At 48.8% G+C, this 21,437-nt stretch overlaps 1 protein-coding gene across 1 annotated transcript in view; it reads right to left on the reverse strand.

The window, feature by feature from the left end:
• TLL2 (tolloid like 2) overlaps nt 1–21,437 on the reverse strand; it is a 131,525-nt gene that overhangs the window by 26,279 nt on the left and 83,809 nt on the right. The window contains 5 exon segments of the mRNA XM_034663052.1: nt 65–210; nt 1,229–1,345; nt 9,416–9,518; nt 14,469–14,584; nt 16,897–17,021. Of these exon segments, the coding sequence (XP_034518943.1) occupies nt 65–210; nt 1,229–1,345; nt 9,416–9,518; nt 14,469–14,584; nt 16,897–17,021 (607 nt within the window).

A 21,437-nucleotide genomic window follows, 5' to 3' on the forward strand; every position in this document is an offset into this window, starting at 1 on the left:
CAGAGTGTCCAGTAGACGTTGACATTCACTTCATCCTCAGGAAGAAAACCTGAGCAGTACTCACCTCAAAAGCTTGGAAGGTAAGCCCCACGTGAAACCCTTCTGAAACCGTAATCCTCCAAACACATTCCTTGGAAGGTCTGTAGTCATCTGGGTAGTTGGGAGATTGAATCTGACCAGCATCTTTGTTAATGTCTCCCCCACACGTAGCTTTAGAAAGAGAGCCAGGAGAGGAGGAATGAGGTCCCTGGTCAGACCTTAGGAAGGAAATGAGTGGGCACACTTATCACCACTAGGTGGCTCCACATGGCAACATTTTCATCTCCATCCAACCGAGACTGCGCCTCCGGAAAGGCACAAGTCATTTGTTTCCAACTCTCTATTTTTTCATATAAACAAAACAGCCAGGTAAGGCAGTGGTTCTCCACCTTTCCTGTGCATCAAGATTACCTGGGGAATGTTTTGAGATGTGGAAGCAGGGGCCACATCCCTAGAAGTTCTGATGCTAGGGGGCCTGACGGAGCTCCAAGTAGCAGTGATGTTTGAGTTCCCCAAGTGATTCTAATGTAGAGGGTAGGGGACCGCTGGTACAGAGGGACGCACGCGTGCGCATGTGCGTGCACACATACACACGTGCATACACATGTTATTTGTTTTATAAAAACAAAACCTTGGCCTCTCCAAAATTACAATTTACCCAATATGTGGAACAAACTTTAGCAGAAATGCCCTGGGGGCAGCTGCCTAGAGCCCAGACCTATTTGTTTCCTCAACTCAACCACCAATGGTGGCCTTGGAGGCCCTTTCAAGAAATGTGGTTGTAAATATCCTGATATTGCCCACAGTCCTCTTTTCATCAGTGAAACAAACAGAGGCCCAGAGGGTTAGGTCCTTTGCTCGAGCTCACACAGCTATTTGGAGGCTGCTTTCATGCACTCAGGGCTCTCTACCCCGGACAGGCCCCCCAGCTGCACTGGAATGGAGTTCAGCAGAATGGTGACAGGCAAACGACACCTGTCCTGAAGGAGGCACAGCTGGCCTCTCTGCTTCCAGAGCGTGGAGGAAGGGGACCAGGGGGACGTCTCCGCCCAGCCCCTGTGGTGGCTGCCCTGACCCTCCTGGCTCTGGCAGCTGCCACATGAGCCTGGGTGCAAGAGGGACAGTGGCTGCATGTGAAGGTCAGAGCACATCCGGAGCTCCCCAGGGGGCTTCTCTCCCGTGAACAAACCTTCGTACACCGCGAAGAAGCCCTTGCCCAAGATGCTGCTGCTGCTGCGGAACTCCACCCAGAGCCGGCTGTCCGTGGAGGTGAGGGGCTCCGGGACGTGGTCACCGCAAAACCTACCTGGGAAGTGGAGGACATGGGTGAGGCTGCCGGCAGACGGCAAGAAGAAGCTCATTACAGACAGACAGGGAGCGGCGTTCCTCCCGTGTGGCTCCAGGTGGGTGGTAACCTTAGCTGTGGCGGTTCACCCTGCAGCGCACGCCGGACACAGGACGGAAGGAAGCAGTCACACCGCCTAGGTGTCTCCTCCAGGCCGACTTCAAGAGGGTTCTGGACGCCAGTCAATCAAAGTACCCGGAGTTTAGCTTGGGCACCCCCTCCTCTGCCAAGTGGGTCTGGACAGGTGCTTAAGGTGTGGCAGTAATGGTCTGAGACAGCTGTGAATGTTTCCTCCCTCGCTACCTCCTATTACATACATGCCCTTCTTTTGGGGGCAGCATGCCTTTGGGAAGACATTCTGCTTTCCTTGCCTCAGAAAAGGGATGCCAGAGAACATATGACAAAAAAAATAAAATAAAATCTTCTAGGCTTTTGAATTCCACAAGCCTAGTCACAATTACAAAGGTTTGGAAGAACACTCAATGAGTAAGCGCACATTTCCATTTTCACCCTTACAGTTTTAGAAAGATTGCTAGGACAGAGGAGTGAGGGACCTAGGAAGAGAGAGGATTAGAGAGGGGACCACGGACCTTCTAGAAGGACCCCATACCCTGTCCCACCCTGAGTTAAGACCCTTGATGGAAAAGGATGGTAGCGACCACAAGTGAGTTTAAGGATCTGGGAGGACACAAAAGCAAAAATGGACTACTCGACTTTATCAATTTAGAAAGCTTCTGCACAGCAAAAGAAAAAAATCAATAAAACTAAAAGGCAACCTATGGAATGGGAGAAGATATTTGCAAATGACATATCTGATAAAGGGCTAGTACCCAAAATCTAAAAAGAACTTATCAAACTCAACACCCAAAAAACAAATAATCCAGAAATGGTCAGAAGACATGAACAGACATTTCTCCAAAGAAGACATACAAATGGCCAACAGATACATGAAAAAATGCTCCACATCACTCATCATCAGGGAAATACAAATCAAAACCACAATGAGATACCACCTCACACCAGTTAGAATGGCTGAAGTTAACAAGTCAGGGAACAATAGATGTTGGCAGGGATGCTGAGAAAGGGGAACCCTCTTGCACTGTTGGTGGGAATGCAAGCTGGTGCACTCTGGAAAACAGTATGGAGTTTTCTCAAAAAGTTAATAATAGAACTACCCACAATCCAGCAATTGTGCTACTAGGTATTTATCCAAAGGATACACAAATAATGATTTGAAGGGGCACCTGCAACCCAATGTTTATAGCAGCAATGTCCACAATAGCCAAACTATGAAAAGAGCCCATACGTCCACTGACAGATGAATGGATAAAGAAGATGTGGTATATATGATGGAATATTACACAGCCATCAAAAAGAATGAAATCTTCCACTTGCAATGATGTGGAGGGAACTACAGGATATTATGCTAAGCAAAATAAGTCAGTCAGAGAAAGACAAATACCATATGATTTCACTCACATGTGGAACTTAAGAAACAAAACAGAAGAACATAGGGGAAGGGAAGGAAAAATAAAATAAGATAAAAACAGAAAGGGAGGCAAACTATAAGAGACTCTTAACTATAGGGAACAAGCTGAGGGGAGGTGGGTGAGGGTATGGGGGTAAATGGGTGATGGGCATTAAGAAGGGCACTTGTTGGGTGAGCACTGCGTGTTGTATGCAACCGATGAATCACTAAATTCTACTCCTAAAACTAATAATATATGTTAACTAACTTGAATATAAATAAAATCTTTAAAAAATAATAAAAACAAATAAAAACAGAAAGGATCTGGGAGAAGAACAGAACTGTGCCCCCAGTCCCTGCAGAGCCTGGAGGGGCAACAAGACCTTACATCCCCATGCCCCACCTGGGGTCAGAGTAAGTTCTGACATAGTTCATCGACATAGTTCATCCAGACATTAGGCCGGAGACTGGCATGCAGATTTCTTCAGCCAAAGAGGGTATGAAGGTGACTTTCCCATAGTCCAGAGGATGTGGGGAGCCATAGGACGTCACCCACTGAATGTCTTCTAGGGAGATGTGGACTTGGCACTGACCTGACCTGGCCTAGAGTTGAGAGAAGGAGGAGACACAGCAGCCACTTAGGATTCTTTTCTCGGGCAGAGGGCTGGAGACCAGGTACGAGGACACCCAGCAAGGCCAGCTTGGATAGCAATATGGATGCCTCCCCTGCCACCATGCCATGGCACAAAGTATATCCCTTATCGGACCCCCACCTTGAGGGAAGAAAACACAATCCGACTGAAGTTAACTTCCCACTACCTGACAGAAAGGGGCTCATAATTGCTGCTGAAATTCTGTTATTGAGAAAATACAAATAAATGTGTATTCCTCAGACACTTGGGTCCAAGTCTGAAATTTGGATCTTCTACAGAGGAAGCGGCGGAAGGCCACGCCTTCCCAGTGTGTGGTAATCCTTGACCCCACAATTCCTAATGCCGTCTAAAGATGGCAGCTGCGGCAGGATAGGAATGGGGATGGGATGGGACATGAGCTGAGTTGTACTGATCAGTTCACAACACAGACCAGTCAAGGTCTATTTGGACTGGAAGTCATAGTTCTCTCAAGCACTGACTACATGAGTCACTCAAAAGTCCACTTAATATTGGGGAAACAGGGAGTGACTGTTAATGAGTATAGGTTTTCTTTTGGGGTGATGAAGATCTCTAAAATTGATTATGGCGATGGTTGGCTGCACAACTCTGTGAACATACTAAAAATCATTGACTTGAATACTTTAAACGGTGAGTTGTATTATAAGTGAATTACATCTCAATATTTTTTATGTCTGTTCAACAGATACTTAGTGGGCACTCCCTTATCCAACACTACTTGAAGTTATAATTCTCCTTACCCTTCTGAGAAATGGGGGGAGTGAGGTTTGGAGAGGAATAAGGGCCACTGTGGACATGTCCTGATGGCCAACTGTGGATACATCCTTTGGGGAGACATGGAGTAGGAGCTGCTAATCTCCTTCTGCTTCCTTCCGATTCTGGCCACCTGCAGCTTTTTGGATTTGGTGAGCTTAACATTAAGTGAGATGAACTGAAACTTCTGCCAGGAATTTGGCAAGGCACAATCCATCAGAAGCCTATAAATTTTCAGTAATGGTTACTCTGGCATGGCCAATTAGTGTCAATTAATTCTTGGCAAACAACACGCAAGCATGGGGAAGTACTGCTTACCAGTGAGGAGACAAGGCTGCTGAACAGCGGGTCAGCAACATGGGATCACAAAAGGAATTCCTTCTTAGCCGAACCGAGTTTCAAGTCCAAATTTCTCCTTGTAAAACCCCAGCTGTCACAGCCACTGGAGACTGTTTCCAAAAAATGGAAGGCCTTCCCATGCCTGCCTTGCTGCCTAAGGACCCAACTGGATGAGAAGAACCACCCACCACGGGTCCACAGGACAACCCCGGTCTGCTCACGACTCTGGAGGAGGGAGGAATTCCTGCAAAGCCAGACTTGGTAGCATAAATTACAGATGATTTCTAAGTAACTTCTCTCCCCCAATTACCGTGTAACTCTTACCTAAAACCCTCTACTTTGTCCCCTGACTGTTTTCTCAACACTCTCATCTCCACCTTAATGGTTCTAACAAAAGCCCTTTGTTAGTGAGCATGACACTGTCCTGAGCACCCTAGTAGGTTATCTAACTGCATCCTGCTACCCCTGGATTAGGTACTATTAGTAATCGAGGTTATGAGAAAACTGAGGATTGAAGAACTTGAGTTGAGTTACATTTACCTTGAGTTACACTCAAAGTTGTAAGTGAAGCAGGATTTGAACCTTGGCAGTCTGGGATCTTGACCTTCATCAACAATGTCACCTCCTACTTCATCACCACGGCCACCACCATCAAAAGGAACTTCTCTGTTTAAGGTGTGATTCTGGACACGGTCCACTTTCAGATGAACAGACATGAAATCTGCTCTCTGGGAATGTACACATCGTTCCCAGACTGGATACGGACACTTAGGAATGAAGATCAAAGCCTCCAACCATACAGCGAGCTTGCGGCGATGCCAGCCTTGGCTGTTTGACTCCCGCTATCGTTTCTGCTCATTTGGGAGACTGCCCCTGCCAAGGGAGCCCCAGTAGTGGGGCCACACGACACTGATTGGCCAGCCTGGCCTTTCTGAACTTCCCTCCCCACTTCAGGGAAAGCAGGGAGAGGGGCTTTTGTGTGCATTGCGGTGGTACAGAATGCTCAAAGACAGTTCTGCATACAAAAGTGCATTGTTCGAGTAATTCCTCCAGCAGAAATAAGGGAGGGGAATCCAATTAACACGACAGTATTTAAGATTACTGGTAAATTCTCTCTGTGACACCCCTTTTCTCCCCACTTCAGGTGTAGTCTCATGAGTAACCCCTAAAACTGAAAAACCAATTTGATACCTGTAACCAGCTGTGAACTATTCTCATTCTACTTACATTTCTCTTTAATCGCTTTGTGAAGAAGTGAGTCCCGAACAGCCTGCTTCCAAGAAAAAGAACAGGCTGGGCAGAAACTGGACTAGAGAAAAGGTGGCAAATCCCTAAACTGAATCGGGTTTCTGGCATTGGAGGAGGAGCTTAATAAGGATATCAAGAAGAGGAAATGCAGATGAGGACACTACAAGTAGGCTCCACGGGGAGTCATAAAGGGTTCATTCATAAAAAGTTATGCGTCCATTATGCCTGGATTTTCACACACTGCCCTGGGAAAATATGCAATGCACAGTTTTTCAGAGCAAGATGCATACTTTCACAATCCGCCCTAATCCGCTCTCCCTCCTGCCAAAGGGGCATTGACCTGCCTCCTCCCAGCAGATTTCATGGCACTGACCCCTCCCAGGGACCAGCTCAGCCCACACAATGCACTTGTTCCAGACACAAAAGTGCACTAACAACTGCATTTGGAAACATCAGAGCAGGGCCAAATAGTTGGCAAAGGAGAATTCCCGCAAACGAAGAATGACGGTTACAGGCACTGGGCCATGCCTTGACTGCGGCACACTCAGCACACACACACACACACTGCAAAAGTGTGTAAAATATGAGTCCAAAAAAAAAACAAAAACCCACACCAAACCCAAACAAAACAGACCATCACCGACAACAACGAATGGCAAAAGCCCCATCTCATTAATGAAAGTGTAGCCAGAGACACAGGATCTGCAGTGAGAAAATTCTTGTTTCAAGTTCAGGAAAAGGGAATCACTGGAAACGCCTCTGGCTGTGCCCACTCTCAGAAGCGTGTCTCGGCCCTCTCTGGGGAACTTCAATAACCGAGAGCTTCCTTCCCCTGAGCCCTTTGAGTCAACCACATTCCTCTGGGGGCGGTTAGGGTTGCCAGATTTCACAAACGGAAATACAGGAAGGCCAGTTACATTTGAATTTCAGATAAACAGTGAATCATGCATTTTATCTGACAGTCCTACCAGGATACCCTTCTCAGATGCAGCAGTCTCCACTCCCCATGACCAGGACATCTGAGTTCTCGTCTGATCTCAGCCACTGGCTGGCTATGTGGACAGAGCGAGTTGGTCCACTCTCGAAGACTGTGTTCTCCTGGTGACTTTAAGACCCCTGCCAGGTCGAGGGGTCCGTGATTGCACGTTGTCATTGAAACTCCTCCCACACAGCCCCTTGTATTAGTTTAATTATAAAATACTACCGGAATGCCTTCTTATAAAAGATGAAGAACAATCCAGAAGCATACAAACCAAACTACCCAGCTGCGCACCACCTCTGTGCTCCCTTTCTCAGCGGTAACCAGCTTCAGTTGTTTGATGAGCACCCTGCGGTCCCCTTTCTACGTATATGGTGCTAAACGGGTACCCATGCACATACATTTACCAATAAGCAGGCTCATTCCCTGACCCGGCTCATGGGGATTCTGATTCGGTAGTCTCCTCGGGATCTGTATTTAGAGAAATCTTCCCGGCAGATGCTGATGTCCAGCCAGTTTCAGGAATGCAGCCCTCAGTCTGTCTGCCACACCCAACCAGTACTACCCCTAAAGCCATGCCTCCTTCTGGCTCCTAGCATGCACTGTATCTGCCCACATGAGACAGGAAGCAGAAATCCAGGGCAGGCAGCCTCCACCTCGCCATCGGGTAACCAAACCCATTTGTCCTACAGCATACGTGCTCCCGTCTGCGCTTGGCTTACTGACCAAGATGGAAAACTACCCCACTGAGGATGGTGGTAAGCTGGTACCCCACTCAGAGCCTGCCGTGGCGGCTTTCCTGAGCATGAGTGGACACAAATTCCTAGCCGTTTGTACCTCTAGGAATTTAAACTCACAGTTGTCTGGGCAGAAGGGGCTTATGTGCTATTCCCAATGAAAGCTGACCTGGCTGAGACCCATGGCCATACAGAGCTTAATATCTGCCAGGCCCCCTCGGGTCCAGCCAGACCCTCCGTCCCTATCTCTTCTGACCTACCCGGAATCTGACTTGAAGTCAGGCTCGGTCTGGCCACAGAACCCCCCAGCTTAACTCTCTCCCTCTCCTGTTTCCATCTCTAGTCTGCTGTCCCGAGACGGCAGCTCACTCCCAGGCCAGCTAGTCACAGCATAACCGGTCTGGCTTTTCTGCCCATATGAGGATATGCCAGGGACAAAGATCTCACTGAGGACTTGGACTGGTGAACCTGGAAGCCCAGGCTACTACTGCTCTAAAAATGAGGACAATCCACTATCAGCCAAAACCCTTCCATCAGGCTCCTCGTAAATCTGCATTCCTCTCTGGCTCCACCATTGCTGTTCCTGAGCCAAAGGAGTCCCTATGTCCGTTCCCAGGACACCGTGCCATTGGTTCTCTATACATTCATCTTTTTGGGTCACCCATGGGAAATCACTCTTCTGGTGACCAATCCCGAATGAACTGACTTTTCTCCCTATGCCACCAGCCCACTGCCTCTCACTGAAAGGTCCAAGCTGCCTTTTCACATATGAGTTCATGTACTGGGCATCTCCCAGAAAGGGTCCATGCTTATGGTAGAAAAATTAGAAAATATAGCTAAACCAAGAAAAACGGAACAAAAAAAATTTTTAAGAGAGAGAGAGAGAGAGAGCATATGGGGGGGGAGGTGCAGAGGGAGAAGGAGAATTCTTGAGCAGACTCCATACCTAGAGCAGAGCCTGACATAGGGCTCGACCTCATGACTCTGAGATCATGACCTGAGCCAAAATCAAGAATTGGACATCTAACCAACTGAGCCACCCAGGTGCCCCCAGAATAAATTTTTTAAAAAAATACTCCATCATCCTGAAATAACCACTATATGTTATTTATTTATGTTTATAATTCTACTTGATATTTATACTGTAGATCACAAAATGGTTTCTTCCAATTGAATCCAACCTGTACATGTTTTAAGTAATTTCGTTCTGAGTAATTCTGGTCAGGATAGTCACTGTTCACTTTGCCACGCTCCCCACCACTCCTTCATTTATTATGACAACCCCATCGCCTTCACGTATGCCTTATTTCTGAGGGCATCTGAGTTTGCAAAGCCTGCAAAATACACATATACGTGTATTTTTATTAAACTGGAATTCAGCTGCATGTTCTATTTTAACACCTTTTTGTGCGACAACGCACGGGAACACCTTTCTGTATCGGTAAGTAGTCACCTCCAACTTTATTTTTAGTGGCTGGACAGTTTTCCCCTGGAAAGATGTATCCCAATTTTTTCAGCGAACCCCTACTGTTGAACATTTAAACCGTTTTCCATTTTTCCTGCTCCAGCGAACATCCCCATAGCTAGAACTTTGCACACTTCCTTAATTGGTTCCTTAGGATACATTCCAAGAAGCGGAATTACTGGGTTGAAGGGCAGTCTCAGTCTTAAAAGCTTTTAACACGTGTTGCCAAATGGAGTGTTTGGAGTTTTACAATGACACTGGCCCTTGAGAGCTTCCTGTGACTGCTGTCAGGGCGGGCCCTTCCACACATTAACGGCATCACACAGAACAGCCCTTCGCCACTCTCTCAAGACTTTCTCAAGTCAACTCACCCAAGAGGGGGGCTTTTCTCCAGTAACCATCCCGGACCTCCACATAGTCGTACCAGCACAGGCGGCTTTTAAACAAATCCATGGATGTGAAGTTGAGGACAATCTGTAAAGAGTGACCGTAAAGTGAGTTTCGGCAGCAGAGCCCGAGGAGTTTTGAAGACACATCTTGCAAGCTTGTGTTCTCACATTACCTCTTAGCATACAGAGCTCTCAGACCACAGTAGGAGCGTCCTCGCAAAGACACGCTCACAGGAAACCTTGTGACATTAAATAATAAACCTTAAGCAGGATGGGGAGTAAACAGAGGAGATGGGTCCTCTGGTTCTGTCTGGGGAATAACTTGAGCTTTTGAAGTCAGTAGGTGGTTTATAGAAAACAGGATGCATTAAAAAGATGGGCTGGGATGCATTGAGCCTGGGGATTTAGAAGGAGGTAAGGGGTCAGTGAAGTTCAGAGATACGAAAAGATCTTATAACATCATCAATCATTCCAAAGGGCCTGGGGTTAGCCTGAGTGCATCTGAGCACCACGGTGATCAGTGTCCCCTCGGCCATGACCTCACTGTTCTGAGACGTGGTGTATCCAACAGCCTTCCCATAGTTAGTCTGTTCATTCGTTCATTCATGCATTCATTCACCTCACCACTGTTAGCTGACCACCTACTATGTGCCCGTCTGTGTTGGCCAGTTGAGAAAGATCAGCTAGATAAGGTTCTTGCCTTTAGGGAGCTCAGAGAACACAGAAGTGTCAGGCCAGTTAGAACACTCTTGAATAAATGCTGGAAAGAGAGGGCTGCACAGGAAGGGAATCCTGCAGCCCCAAGGAGGGGGAAATAGATGCTGCCCAGGATACTGAGGAAGGTTTCTCCGAAGAGATAGCATTTAACCTCAGGGGAATAGGGGCCCAGCGGGCAGAGACACAGGGCAAGAGGGCGTTTTGGTGAGAGGGACTGACATGAGCTTGGAGCAAGGAGAGTTTGGGGAACCGTGTAGGTTGTACTGTGTGTGTCTGGAATGGGGAGGCAGGGGGGTGAAGAGGAGTGAAGGCTGGGGAGCTGGGGGTTCAGATGGACTAGGAAGGAATGAGGCCATTCAGTAGATGCCCCTGTCCACAAACCGTGGAGGGGGCGGGGTGACCCTGTGGACTTGGCACACAGGTACTGCTCCCACAAACCTGCTACCCTTCAGCTTGGGGCATCCCTGGCAGGTGGCCCAGAGCAGAGTTCGGGCATCCCTCCTTCATCGCCCCCATCAAGCCCTGCCATGTAGGGTGCCCACGCCATGTCTGCCATGCTCAGCATGTCTCTGCTTCATCCTTTCTCCGCTCTCTTCGCTCACCCTGCCTGGCCACGGCAGCTCTGACCCTGGGCCTTATCCCATTCAGGGCCCCTGCCCTGAGCCAGCTCATCTCTCTCCGCTATCCACTGGCCACTTTCTTTTGCATTCAGGCAGCCCCAGGTCCCTCTGTCTCTAAGAAAAGCCTCAGGCTGGAAGGTTCCGGTGTCTTCCCAGCCAGATCTTCATGGCCCCCCTGCTTTGAACCTCCTCTCTCTGGGCTTCAGCACTCTCTGCCGCTCTCTGGCTGGCTCCTGTCCTCCCTGCTCCCCAGTGACTGTGAGAGCTCCTCAACACAGCAGCATTTCCCTTCCAGCTTCCCTATATGCAGGTGACACCAGTCACCAGGGTGCAGCCCCTTGCTGTCATCTCTACTTCGCCCCTATTGTTTATCCCCAATGCTGACAGACTTCCTTCCCTTAAGATGTCTGTGTCCCCTTCAGCAGCCCTGTCTGCATTGTTCCTGCCGAGATCATTCCTGAACTCCTCCCTGCCATGCCCTGGCCCTTTCTGTGCACTAGGGCTCCTAAATCAATCTTGCACTTCCATCTCATGTTCATCAAACCCCTCCTATGCTCAGAAAACTTCAGTGGCTCCCCCTGCCCCTATTTCACAAATTAAACTCTCTGCTTACCTTCCAGAGCCTCCAGCGTCCATCCCATGTGACCTTATTTCCCCACGCATCCTGAGGGACCCGTGCTAACGGGAACTTCCCCAGGCCCAGCTCCAGTGCCCTCTGTCTCCACCCCGAGTCCTTCTCTGACTGCCTGAATGGTCCCTCATTGGGACCCCCTCCTCGCCCTCTTCTAGTGACTGCAGGGCAGGTGTTTTTAGAGTCAGGCAGATCTGAATTTCTCAGCTCTACCCCTTACTGGCTCTGAGCTCTTACTACCACTCACTAGCTCTACCACTCACTCGCCCGCTTGGATGTTCAGTTTCCTTCTCTGCGAAACAACACGCACACCATTGGGTTATTGATGGGCTGCACGAGAAACTGTCTATTGAGGGTATCATGCTATATCTGATGCATAATAGGCACTCAATAAACGCAATTTAAACAAATCAAGCCACGCTGAGTGCACACTTAGTGCTCCACAAACCGACACACTAAGTGCTCTTCACAGGCCCCCTGTCTTAATTAGCGTTGAGTGTGCCCACCCCTTCCTTTGGGCCGATCCCACCAATGTTCAGGTCTCAGGCCAAGCAGCACTTTCTTCCGCAAAGCCCTCTGATCTCCTATGAAACGAAGAGGGAGGACAGAAAATAATAGCCAAGCTCACCTCCTGTGTTGTACAGTGTGTGTGTATGTGTGTGTGTGTGTGTGTGAGAGATGTCGCTCTTCTTTCAAACTAGACCAGTGGTTCTCAACCCTGCTTGCGGATTAGTAACACCTCAAAAGTGTAAGAAGTAATACTGGGCCAAGCAAATGCCCCTCCTTCAATGAAATCAGACTCTCTAGAGGTAAGGGGTGGGGAACCCTAACAAAACTCTAAATCTCTTGAAGATAGGGATTGTAAATTAGATGTCTTTTGTATCTCCCACAGTGCTCACATTCAGCCAGAAGGGCTCAGTCGTATTGGCTAGCTGGTTGCAATATAATTCTTTAGGTTTTCAAATTTTCAGAAAGAAAATGTTATTACAACTTCCTTAGTAACACATGCATGATGGAAATGAATGGGATAATTATTTAGGCTAATTATTTTAAATATGTTAGGGAACCATAAAGACCATAGGAGAAGAGGTGATAAACAAAAGGTGATATTCGAATCAATCAAGTTTGCTAATTACTAGCAGCTCTGGGGAAGGCTGGGTGAAGCAGAAATGGAAATAATTGGTATAGGAATTTCAACGATGTATATTCTCCCTGCCCCCCAGTTAGCAATAATAATTAAGGTTTGATGAATCTTACGCAGTTCAAACATATCACATAGCCTCTGCCATGTGGGGCAATTCAACAATTTAGGGATTACTAGAACACTTCCTCTTCCTCCTCCTTCTTCCTGCCTCCCTCTCATTAATGCCTCCAGCAGGCACAGAGATAGCACCGGCCCCCAAAGAAAACAAGCCTGGAGTTCCTCAGGCTCAAGATGACAGCCATGCTGTCATAAATGCTTCGACCCAGAGGAAGAGTTGCGTGTGGGTGTTGTGTGTTACCACACGCATACATGAGCACATGGTTGTGAATGCATGTTCAATGCCTATTAGCCTGACCCCTTTGTGAAATAATATGGGACTGATGGCTAAGCATCCAGGTTTTCACCTGGGTTCAGATCCCAACTTTGCAATACACTAAGTAGCCTTAGGCAAGACCATTTCCTTACCTGAAAAATTAATGTGCTAATAGCACCTATCACATGAAGTTCTGAGGATTAAAAGAGATAATCCATATAATATGCTGAGAATACTACCCAGACCATAGAAAACATGTAAATTTTTAACAGTTATGAATTAGGAATAACTGACGTTGACTATAAGCACCCGAAAATCCATCACCCCCATGGTCCCCCAGCTGCAGGTTTTTCACTTGGCCACTCGTCCATTCACATGCCCATTCAACAAACACTTTTTGTGTGACTATGTGCCATGGGCTATGTTGGATACTGGAGATCTAGGGGTGAACAGTCCCTGTCCTCAATGAGTTTAGGGTCTACAAGGCGGGCAGTCAAATAAACCAGCAGTCATGATATTGTGAGACAAGTTATGGCAGGGATGACTGTAGGAAGCTTCACCCAAGGCATAGAGAGGGCATCTCAAAGACAGCAGCATCTAGTCTGAAGAACCCTTGGATTTGAAGGGAAGTGTGAAAACACACACACACACACGCGCACGCACACACACATTTTAGGAGTGTGGCAGCCCCAGGTCCCAGTTCTAGACTTTACTGTGAATTTTGGCAATTTTTTGAATGTCTGAGCCTCAAGTCCCTTATCCATATAATGGACGTGAAGAGATGCGTCCTGCGGTAGGGTTGAGAACACACCACCCTTGGACCAGGACTAAAGAAGCTGCTACCTTGGCTCAGTTCCAGAGGGAATCTGGAGGGAATCATAGAATCTTCAGACCCAAAGGATCGTGCTCACCCAGAGCTTGCATAGCTCCTAGACCTCACTCCATGTGCCCAGGATGTTGGGAGCTCCTGTCCCAATGGTCCTGAGCCCACTTCCAGAGCATGCAGAGATCTGTGCCCCGAATCCACCCTCCCAGAGGTAGACAGCCCATCTAACCAGGCCACTTCTACTGGAGGACTAGCTCTTTGCAAGGTGGGAGAGTAGGCTGGAGGTTCGCTATTGGTGCTCCTGAGATGAAATGCGGGGCTGAGAAGGAGGAGCCAGCTGTGGGTTGGGGGCTAGCTTGCCCCACATGGCTACCTTCCAGAGCAACACTCTGAGGGGTCAAGGAATTCTAAATTGGATCCTCACCTTCCAAGGCATTCTGATGGTGTATTTATCAAGGAAGAAGGATAGAGTCTACTTTGTTTTACAAGCTGTGAGCTTGATTTATCATTCACGTGGACATTTTGCTTCTAGGCCTCCATTGGTATGATACTGGTCAAAAGTCCAGAAATAATGTCAAGCAAGCTAGCACGGCACACGGCTGGCACACAGTGGGTGCTCACAGCATAACAGCTATTTTTACTGCTATTAACAATAATATAATCTCCCACACCTTACCCAACTCAAAGAAAGCTATGTCATTCCCTGAGGTGGTTTCACACCTACCTTTTCCCCTGGCGTGACCGATATCCTCCAGACACAGTGGGAGTAAGAAGGGTAGCCATTTGGGAAACCAGGTGCAGAAAAGTTTCCTGTTGTGTCCTGCAGGGTCTCCCCACATGCTGCACAAGGAAAACAACCACTGTGATTCCGGCAGACATGCTCCCCATCTAAGCAGCGCCCTGCACCAGGCTGCTGAGCAAGCAACAGCTCTTGACCAGCCGAAGCCCTCAGGATGCATCGGTGAGAAGCATGTCAGGGAGATTGACAATTTTTTCTGGCTAATAAAAGTGAAAATAGGAACTGGGCACCAAAAAGTAATACCCAGGGGTTTCTTCTGAGGCTCTCAGGATTGAGCACGGCCTCAAGTATGGCGGGCAAGTTTCCCAGCCTTGCTGGGCCTTAGTTCTCTTGTCTGTAAAATGGGCAGGAGCTGCCCGAAGGGGTAATGACATGGATCAGCTCAGTGCCTGGCACACAGGGAGCACTCCACACATAGTGGCCATTATAATTACGACTAGTAATATCTGTGGCAGTGACCACAGAAAAGTACAAGTGGGTGAAGCAACAAGACAAAGGAAACACTTGGAAACTCATTTCATTAGAAACTCATTAGTTTGAATCTTGCCTCTTTTTCTGCTACCTGTCTCTGCTACCAAATAAACAGTCAAGAAAACACAAAAATGACCAGAGGTATGGGAAGCTGGAACACTTTGCAGAAGGCTATTCCATCCTTGAATGTTTGAGGGTTGCCTGTTGTAAGTCTAGAACCTAGTTCTTATGTATGTGAAAAATATTTCCTCTAATTTGTCCTTAAAAAAAAAGAGATACCCATATGAGTAAGCGTAGGAGCTGCAAGTTCCTTACCTCCTGACCCCCCGGGACCCAGACCCCAAAGACAAAGACGTTGGTTTGCTGCATGCCCCTCCCCTCACGGGTCACCCCCCAAGTGTGGGAAGCAAGCATCCTTACCCATATCTGCCTACATGCAATTCAACCTCCACTCGGCAATGGCCCTGCCTTTAGTTACTACTTGAAATTACTGGAAGCTGCAGTTTGTGAGCTGCAGGAAGGAATAGCTGGAGAGCGGCCCGTCATCAGCCTCAGGAAATCCTGGATGTTGCGGCTTCAATATCATGTTACCCAACAACTGCCAGGCATCATGAGGATTATGCCTGGCAGTCAACACCCCAAGGGTTCCATGGAAATTATTTTAGAATAATCATCAACATTCTACAAGGATAGATACATTACTATATGGCTCCATGGTATTTACCAGCTGCCTCCAATCCTTTGGGGAAGTAAGAGGCATATACATTATAACTAAATAAATACTATGGCATTTCCCAGAGAATGCTATAAGGTTTCTCTTTCAATTCAGCAAGGTCATATGATACGTGTGTCCTGCATTTCAGCCCTAACACGCCCCCACATGACTAATAGTTAGATGGACATATTTCCTAGAGTTTTGTGATGGACCAAACCCCACAGAGTCCTTTGTATGCTCTGTGATCCCACTTAGTAGGGCCTAGATTTTCTAAGATGGCCCCTATTTCCCATGATCAAACTGTGTGTCTGGTCTGGGGTTTGGAAAATGTTATTGGACCTGTGGGTAATGAATTTCCTTCTTCCTCCCCACACTACTGAACTGCGTTCTCTCCCATCAGTGGTAAACCCTGGCTGCTGTAACTAATGCATCGCACTGAAACTCAACAGCTTAAAGGGGTCAGCGTCAGCTCCCTCCCAAGGCAGCAGGTTGGGGGGAAGATGATGCTGATGTCAAGGGGACGGAAGGCAAAGAGGGCACATTCAAGGGGAGGGGGCTCGTGGGTGGGTGGAGAAGCAGATGTCTCCTCAGACCCCAGGGTATTGTCCAGGCTCTGAGGGCAGATTTCTAGCCAATGACCTACACCTTGTATGGCTAGGAAAGCCCCAAGACCATCGAAACCCTGTACCGCACTGAAGATTTAGGAGGCTGACTCCCATCCCTCTAAAACCACCCTCCTGCATTCACGGTCTTCCGGCAAAACCTTTGGTTTTTGTTTCGCCAAACCCACATCTCCTCCTCCCACAGGAAGGGGAGGGGCTTTCATGGTTGTGGGGTACACACTGCATTGGGCCCCTGTTCTCTGTTGCTCCTCTATGGCTTCTTCTTCTTTGGAATATCAGAGCTGTGCCAGAGAATTCCGAAGATTCCCACAAATGAAGCTGTGAGCTCCCAGACCTATTCTTCGTGTCACTACCGGCAATGACCTCCCCCATTTGGGCCCCTACACTGTCTAAAACTTTCCCGAGAGCAGCACGCCAGAAATTACAGCAGCCGATTCAGGTCCCCCAGGCTGCTTTCCCGGCGAGGAGGCAAATTTACAAAGGGTGGCTGAGTCACGCTCTGTGGGGGCCGCCAAGGCCCCGGGGCTCCCCAGGATTCGGTTACCTGGGCACTTGTACAGCTTCCTGGCTTGAGCTATGTCTCCCTGACTGAGCCGTACGCGCTGGCCAATGGTTGGCCTGATGCCATTGTCGTCTCGGCGGGGGAGGATGGTGTCCAAGAAAACTCCTCTACAGGAAGAAAAGAGAGAGAACGGAGAAAGAAGAGTCAAGGCTGTCCGGCTGGCCATGCTGGGATGTACAGTCTTTATTTCCTTGCCCATAACCACATCGACCTCCCTAGTCTTTGGGCTGCCTCTCCGCAGACCCGTAGGACCAAAGAGCTTGGCTTCACTCATCCTGGCATCGGGGTGTTACATTTCAGGAGCTGCCTACTCACTTCCGATGGGAAAATGACTCTGCCAAGTTTGCCAGTCTGCTCTAGCCCACTGGCCTGGGGGCTTCCTTACTGATGTGCACTGAGCATTTCCACAAAGCCCCTGACAGTGGCCCCAGGCCACTGCATCGTACAACTGTGGGGAGCACCAGTCAGAGAGACTTAGGTGTGCGTGGAGCCTCCCCGAGTTGTGCAACGGGCACCACTGAGCACGGATAAGTCTTGGAGAGGCTCCAGAGAGCGCCTGGGAGCCAGCACAGTGTGAGGCTCTCAGGGGCTAGTTAGTAGGTAGTGGTTGATGGGTTGATGGATAATGGGAGTCGGTCTGGGGGTCCTTTCTGGCAATGGGGATGATCAGATGGAAAGTGAGATGAATGCAGAGAGCAAAGGTAACTGAGAGAGCCCCGGTCAAGAGATTTCCATGTACAGCCTGGCTCTGCCGCCTGGGTGAGTTCGGACAAGCCCCTTCCCTTCCCTGAGCCTCAGTTTACAACTCTAACAGTAAGAGAGTGTCCTAGACACTTAGCAGCCCCTTCCAGCTCTAACATCTTATTCTATTCCCACATGAAGGAAATCGAAAACGACCAAAACAGAGGATCAGACAGCAGGCTGCCCAGCTGAGTACATGCTCACACCTCCATGATGTGGGCCTGACGGACCCCTGACTGAGCCTCCAATTCTGCCTCCAGACCCCTGAAGCGGAGCCTCTCATGGTAGGGAGGGCCTCCCTCCAAACCAGCTCCTTCTTCAGTTACCTGTTTCTTCCCTCCCTTCTTAACCAGGTTTCCAGAAAGAACTGTCTCCATTCTGTCTGGCTGCCCACCTCCCATTCACTCCTCAATGCCACTGCAGTCAGACTGCACCGCAATGATCAGCAGTCACCAACCGACTGACGACTCGAATGGACACCTGTCAACCCCCACCTGCCTTCTCTGACAGCACTGACACTGTGCTGCTCCTTCCTCCCCCAGACTCTCTTCCCCTGGCTCCCAGGGCACCACTGTCTCTGAGCAGCAAGTGAACGTCCACTTCTGCTTGCCCCTCTGGGCTCTTCCTGGAGTTTGTGCCTTCTTCCTCCTCTCCTGCTCCATCAGCTTCTCTGGGTTTTAGCCACCATGGAAAGGTTCACAGAGAATGCACTGATTCTGACCCCCAGAAACACCTGCTAAGCCCCAGATGCCTGGTGACCCCTCTACTGCACTGTCCCCTGGGTCTCATATCCATGCTCATCCCATGAACCTTGCCTCCCAAGACCGAATCCAAAGGCACCATGGCACCTTCTGTCGTGCCTTGAATCCATGCCCTCCTCCTCGTTCCAGAGCACTGCCTTAGCTCAGACAGCATCCCCTTCCTGAGTTCTTCCCGGTATCTTCTTCAGTGGCCTCCCTCCCTGTAGCCTCAGCCAGCCCTGTGCTGCCCCCTCTAACACTGCAATGGGACGGTCCAGAAATGCAAGGGCAGGCTTGTGTCCTCTCTACTTAGAAGCCTCCACTGATCTCCGACCACTACCTGGATCCCCAGGCCCTTGGCTCACTGGCCTCTGCCTTCCTCTCCAGCCACTTCCAACACCTCCACCCCACTTGGTATCTTGAGCAATGCCGATCTTCTGCTAGCCCCAAAATTGCCCTTACACAGGCTGTCGTCCGCTGAGGCTGCCCACTGCCCATCTTCTTGTCCACTAGCAAACTCCTGTTCATTCACCGAAACCCCATCAGATGGCCTTCCCTCTTAAAAGTCTTCTTAAGCCCTTTTTGTCCCTCCCATCTTGAGTTATTCATTCCTTTCTCTGGGCTATCCCTGGGCCTTATCCAGTCTCTTCTCATACTCCAGTGTCTTTTTTGAAGGATGAAGGTATTTGTCTTCTGCGCTAAACAGTAAGTTCCTCAAGCAGAGAGACGAAGACCTTCATCTCTATGCCCTCTATGACCTCCAGGGACTGGAGCATTAAAGGTCCAGAAATGCTTTCTGAATTAAATTATGTAACCAAGGTAGGGCAGTGTCTTCAAAAAATCTTGCCAAGTAATGCATACCCAAAGGAAATGTGAAAATGCACGTTAACCTGTATATTAGCTGCACTGTCCTCTCTCCTCCCTCTCTCTCTCTCTCAAACATTTCCTTTCCCCTAAACTCTGCACTACCTTGGAAAACACTTTATCCCTATTTCTTGCTGGTTACATGTTTGATTATCTTTCTGGNAAACATTTCCTTTCCCTTAAACTCTGCACTACCTTGGAAAACACTTTATCCCTATTTCTTGCTGGTTACATGTTTGATTATCTTTCTGGTTTGGCATATACTTTTTCTAAGTAAGACTTCAAGCTTTCGTTCCCATGGAAGCACGCAGGAGCCTAGATCATCTGCCAATTTCCTTGAAGCATCCCTATCCCTAAACTTTAACCAGCTGGCTTGTCTTTCTCTAATTCCTGTTGCCTCATCTATGGGTCCAGAGCCTTCTAGAGAAACTTTAGTGGAATCCTTGGTTTCCTTCACTGACTTTGCCAAGTTTTAAACCACAAGTAATGACTCTCCATAAAACTCTAAATTCAATCACCTACTAAATCTAAGAAGGGGCCCTTCTGCCCTAACATAAAATGTGTCCATTTGTAATTATTTTCTTGATTCCCCTGAGGGAAGAAATTTTGCTGCACAAAATGTAAAGCTCACCACAATCTCTTAGCAACCCCGGCCAGCCAACCCCGCTGAAGCCCATGGCACACAGGGAACTCTGCCAGGGGCATGCCGTGGGGATGCCATGCTTATTAGGGCTTCCTCCCCAAAGGTGAGGAAAAAGCCTGCAGAGTTTAAGTGTCTCTCCCAGAGTACAGAGCTAGTCGTGGAGAGCCAGCCCTGGAACCCAGGCAGGCCTGGAGCCCATCTCCCGCCTCCTCCTCCTTCCAGCCAGGGATTCCCACTGCCCAAGAAACAGTCGGCTTTAATGTGGGAGACTTCAAACACCGAAACAGCACGAACAACATCAGCCCTCACTCGGACAGCTTTTGGGGGCTGGGACTCCCTCCCCAACTTGTCCCTGAGCTGCCAGCAAGGCGGCGGGCTCTGGAAGATATTTACTACAAGAGGCGTCCCTTGCGTGAACCGCTGCAGTGACACCCTCTTATGTAGGACAACACTTAGCACTGACATTCAGCTAAACCAAGAAAGGCTTTGGCAGATGCTCTAGGGAATAAAGCTGTCAGCTCTGAGCTCTCCCAACAAAGACGCCCCTCTACCACCGAACTGTCTCCTCAGCTCCTGGACCCTTGCCCAGTGACCTGCAAAGACGTCACTCCCCACAGCCTGGGTCCAACCAAAGGGGAGGAGGGAGGGCCTGCAGGAAACTAGAAAACGAAGTTGGAAGGAGACAGATCAATTGTAAAGACACACGAAGATTGAGTTTCCCATCAGCAGGAAGGGCACATGTCTCCAGATGAGCAACTGTTCTACAGGCCACTTTTCTCTTCAACAGACTCAAAGACGATGTGCAGCCTAGCTCCAGGGCATGTGTGGCCGGGAGTAATGACATAGAGTAAGAGGGCGCGACACTTGACAAAAAGTGGGCCGGGAAAGACCATCCTAGTAAGGAGGCCGTTGATAAATGTCCCACGGAACAAAGTAGTTTCCTGAAAATCCATGCAGAAAATTGGCAGAAAGGACAATGAAGTTATCTACTCGCCACAAAATAGAGTGGCCAGAATTGTTCCAAACTCTGAGGCAGGGGTAAGCAAGTAGCTGTGGTAGAATGTTAAAATAATGAATTGTGCCTCCTATTGTCCACATTCTTGGCCTTGCACCTTGCTCTGGCCAATGGAACGAGACAGAAGTTCTATCCTGCAAGTTCCAGAGCCTGGGTCTTAAGAGTCTTGCAGCCTCCCAGCTTGTCCTGTTGGAACTCTGAGTCCCCATGCAGTGAAGAGTCCAGTCTAGCCTGCCAGAGGACGAGAGCCAGGGAGGAGAACCGCGGGGCCCCCTGGCGGACGGGCAGCACATGGACCACATGTGGTGCTGGCCATCCTGGACTTCTCATGCCAGTGGCGCTGCCACATGACTATGGCCATGGAAATGATCCCAAGCAAAATCAGAGAATGAACCGGAATGACCCACAATGTCACAAAAAGTAAGTTGTTGTTGTGAGCCATTAGTTTGGGGGTATACTGTTCTGTAGCACTGATGACATCACGGCGGCAGAAAGAGACATCTGCCTCCCTTCAAGGCCT

Source organism: Ailuropoda melanoleuca, chromosome 6, assembly GCF_002007445.2.
Source record: "Ailuropoda melanoleuca isolate Jingjing chromosome 6, ASM200744v2, whole genome shotgun sequence".
NCBI lineage: Eukaryota > Metazoa > Chordata > Mammalia > Carnivora > Ursidae > Ailuropoda > Ailuropoda melanoleuca.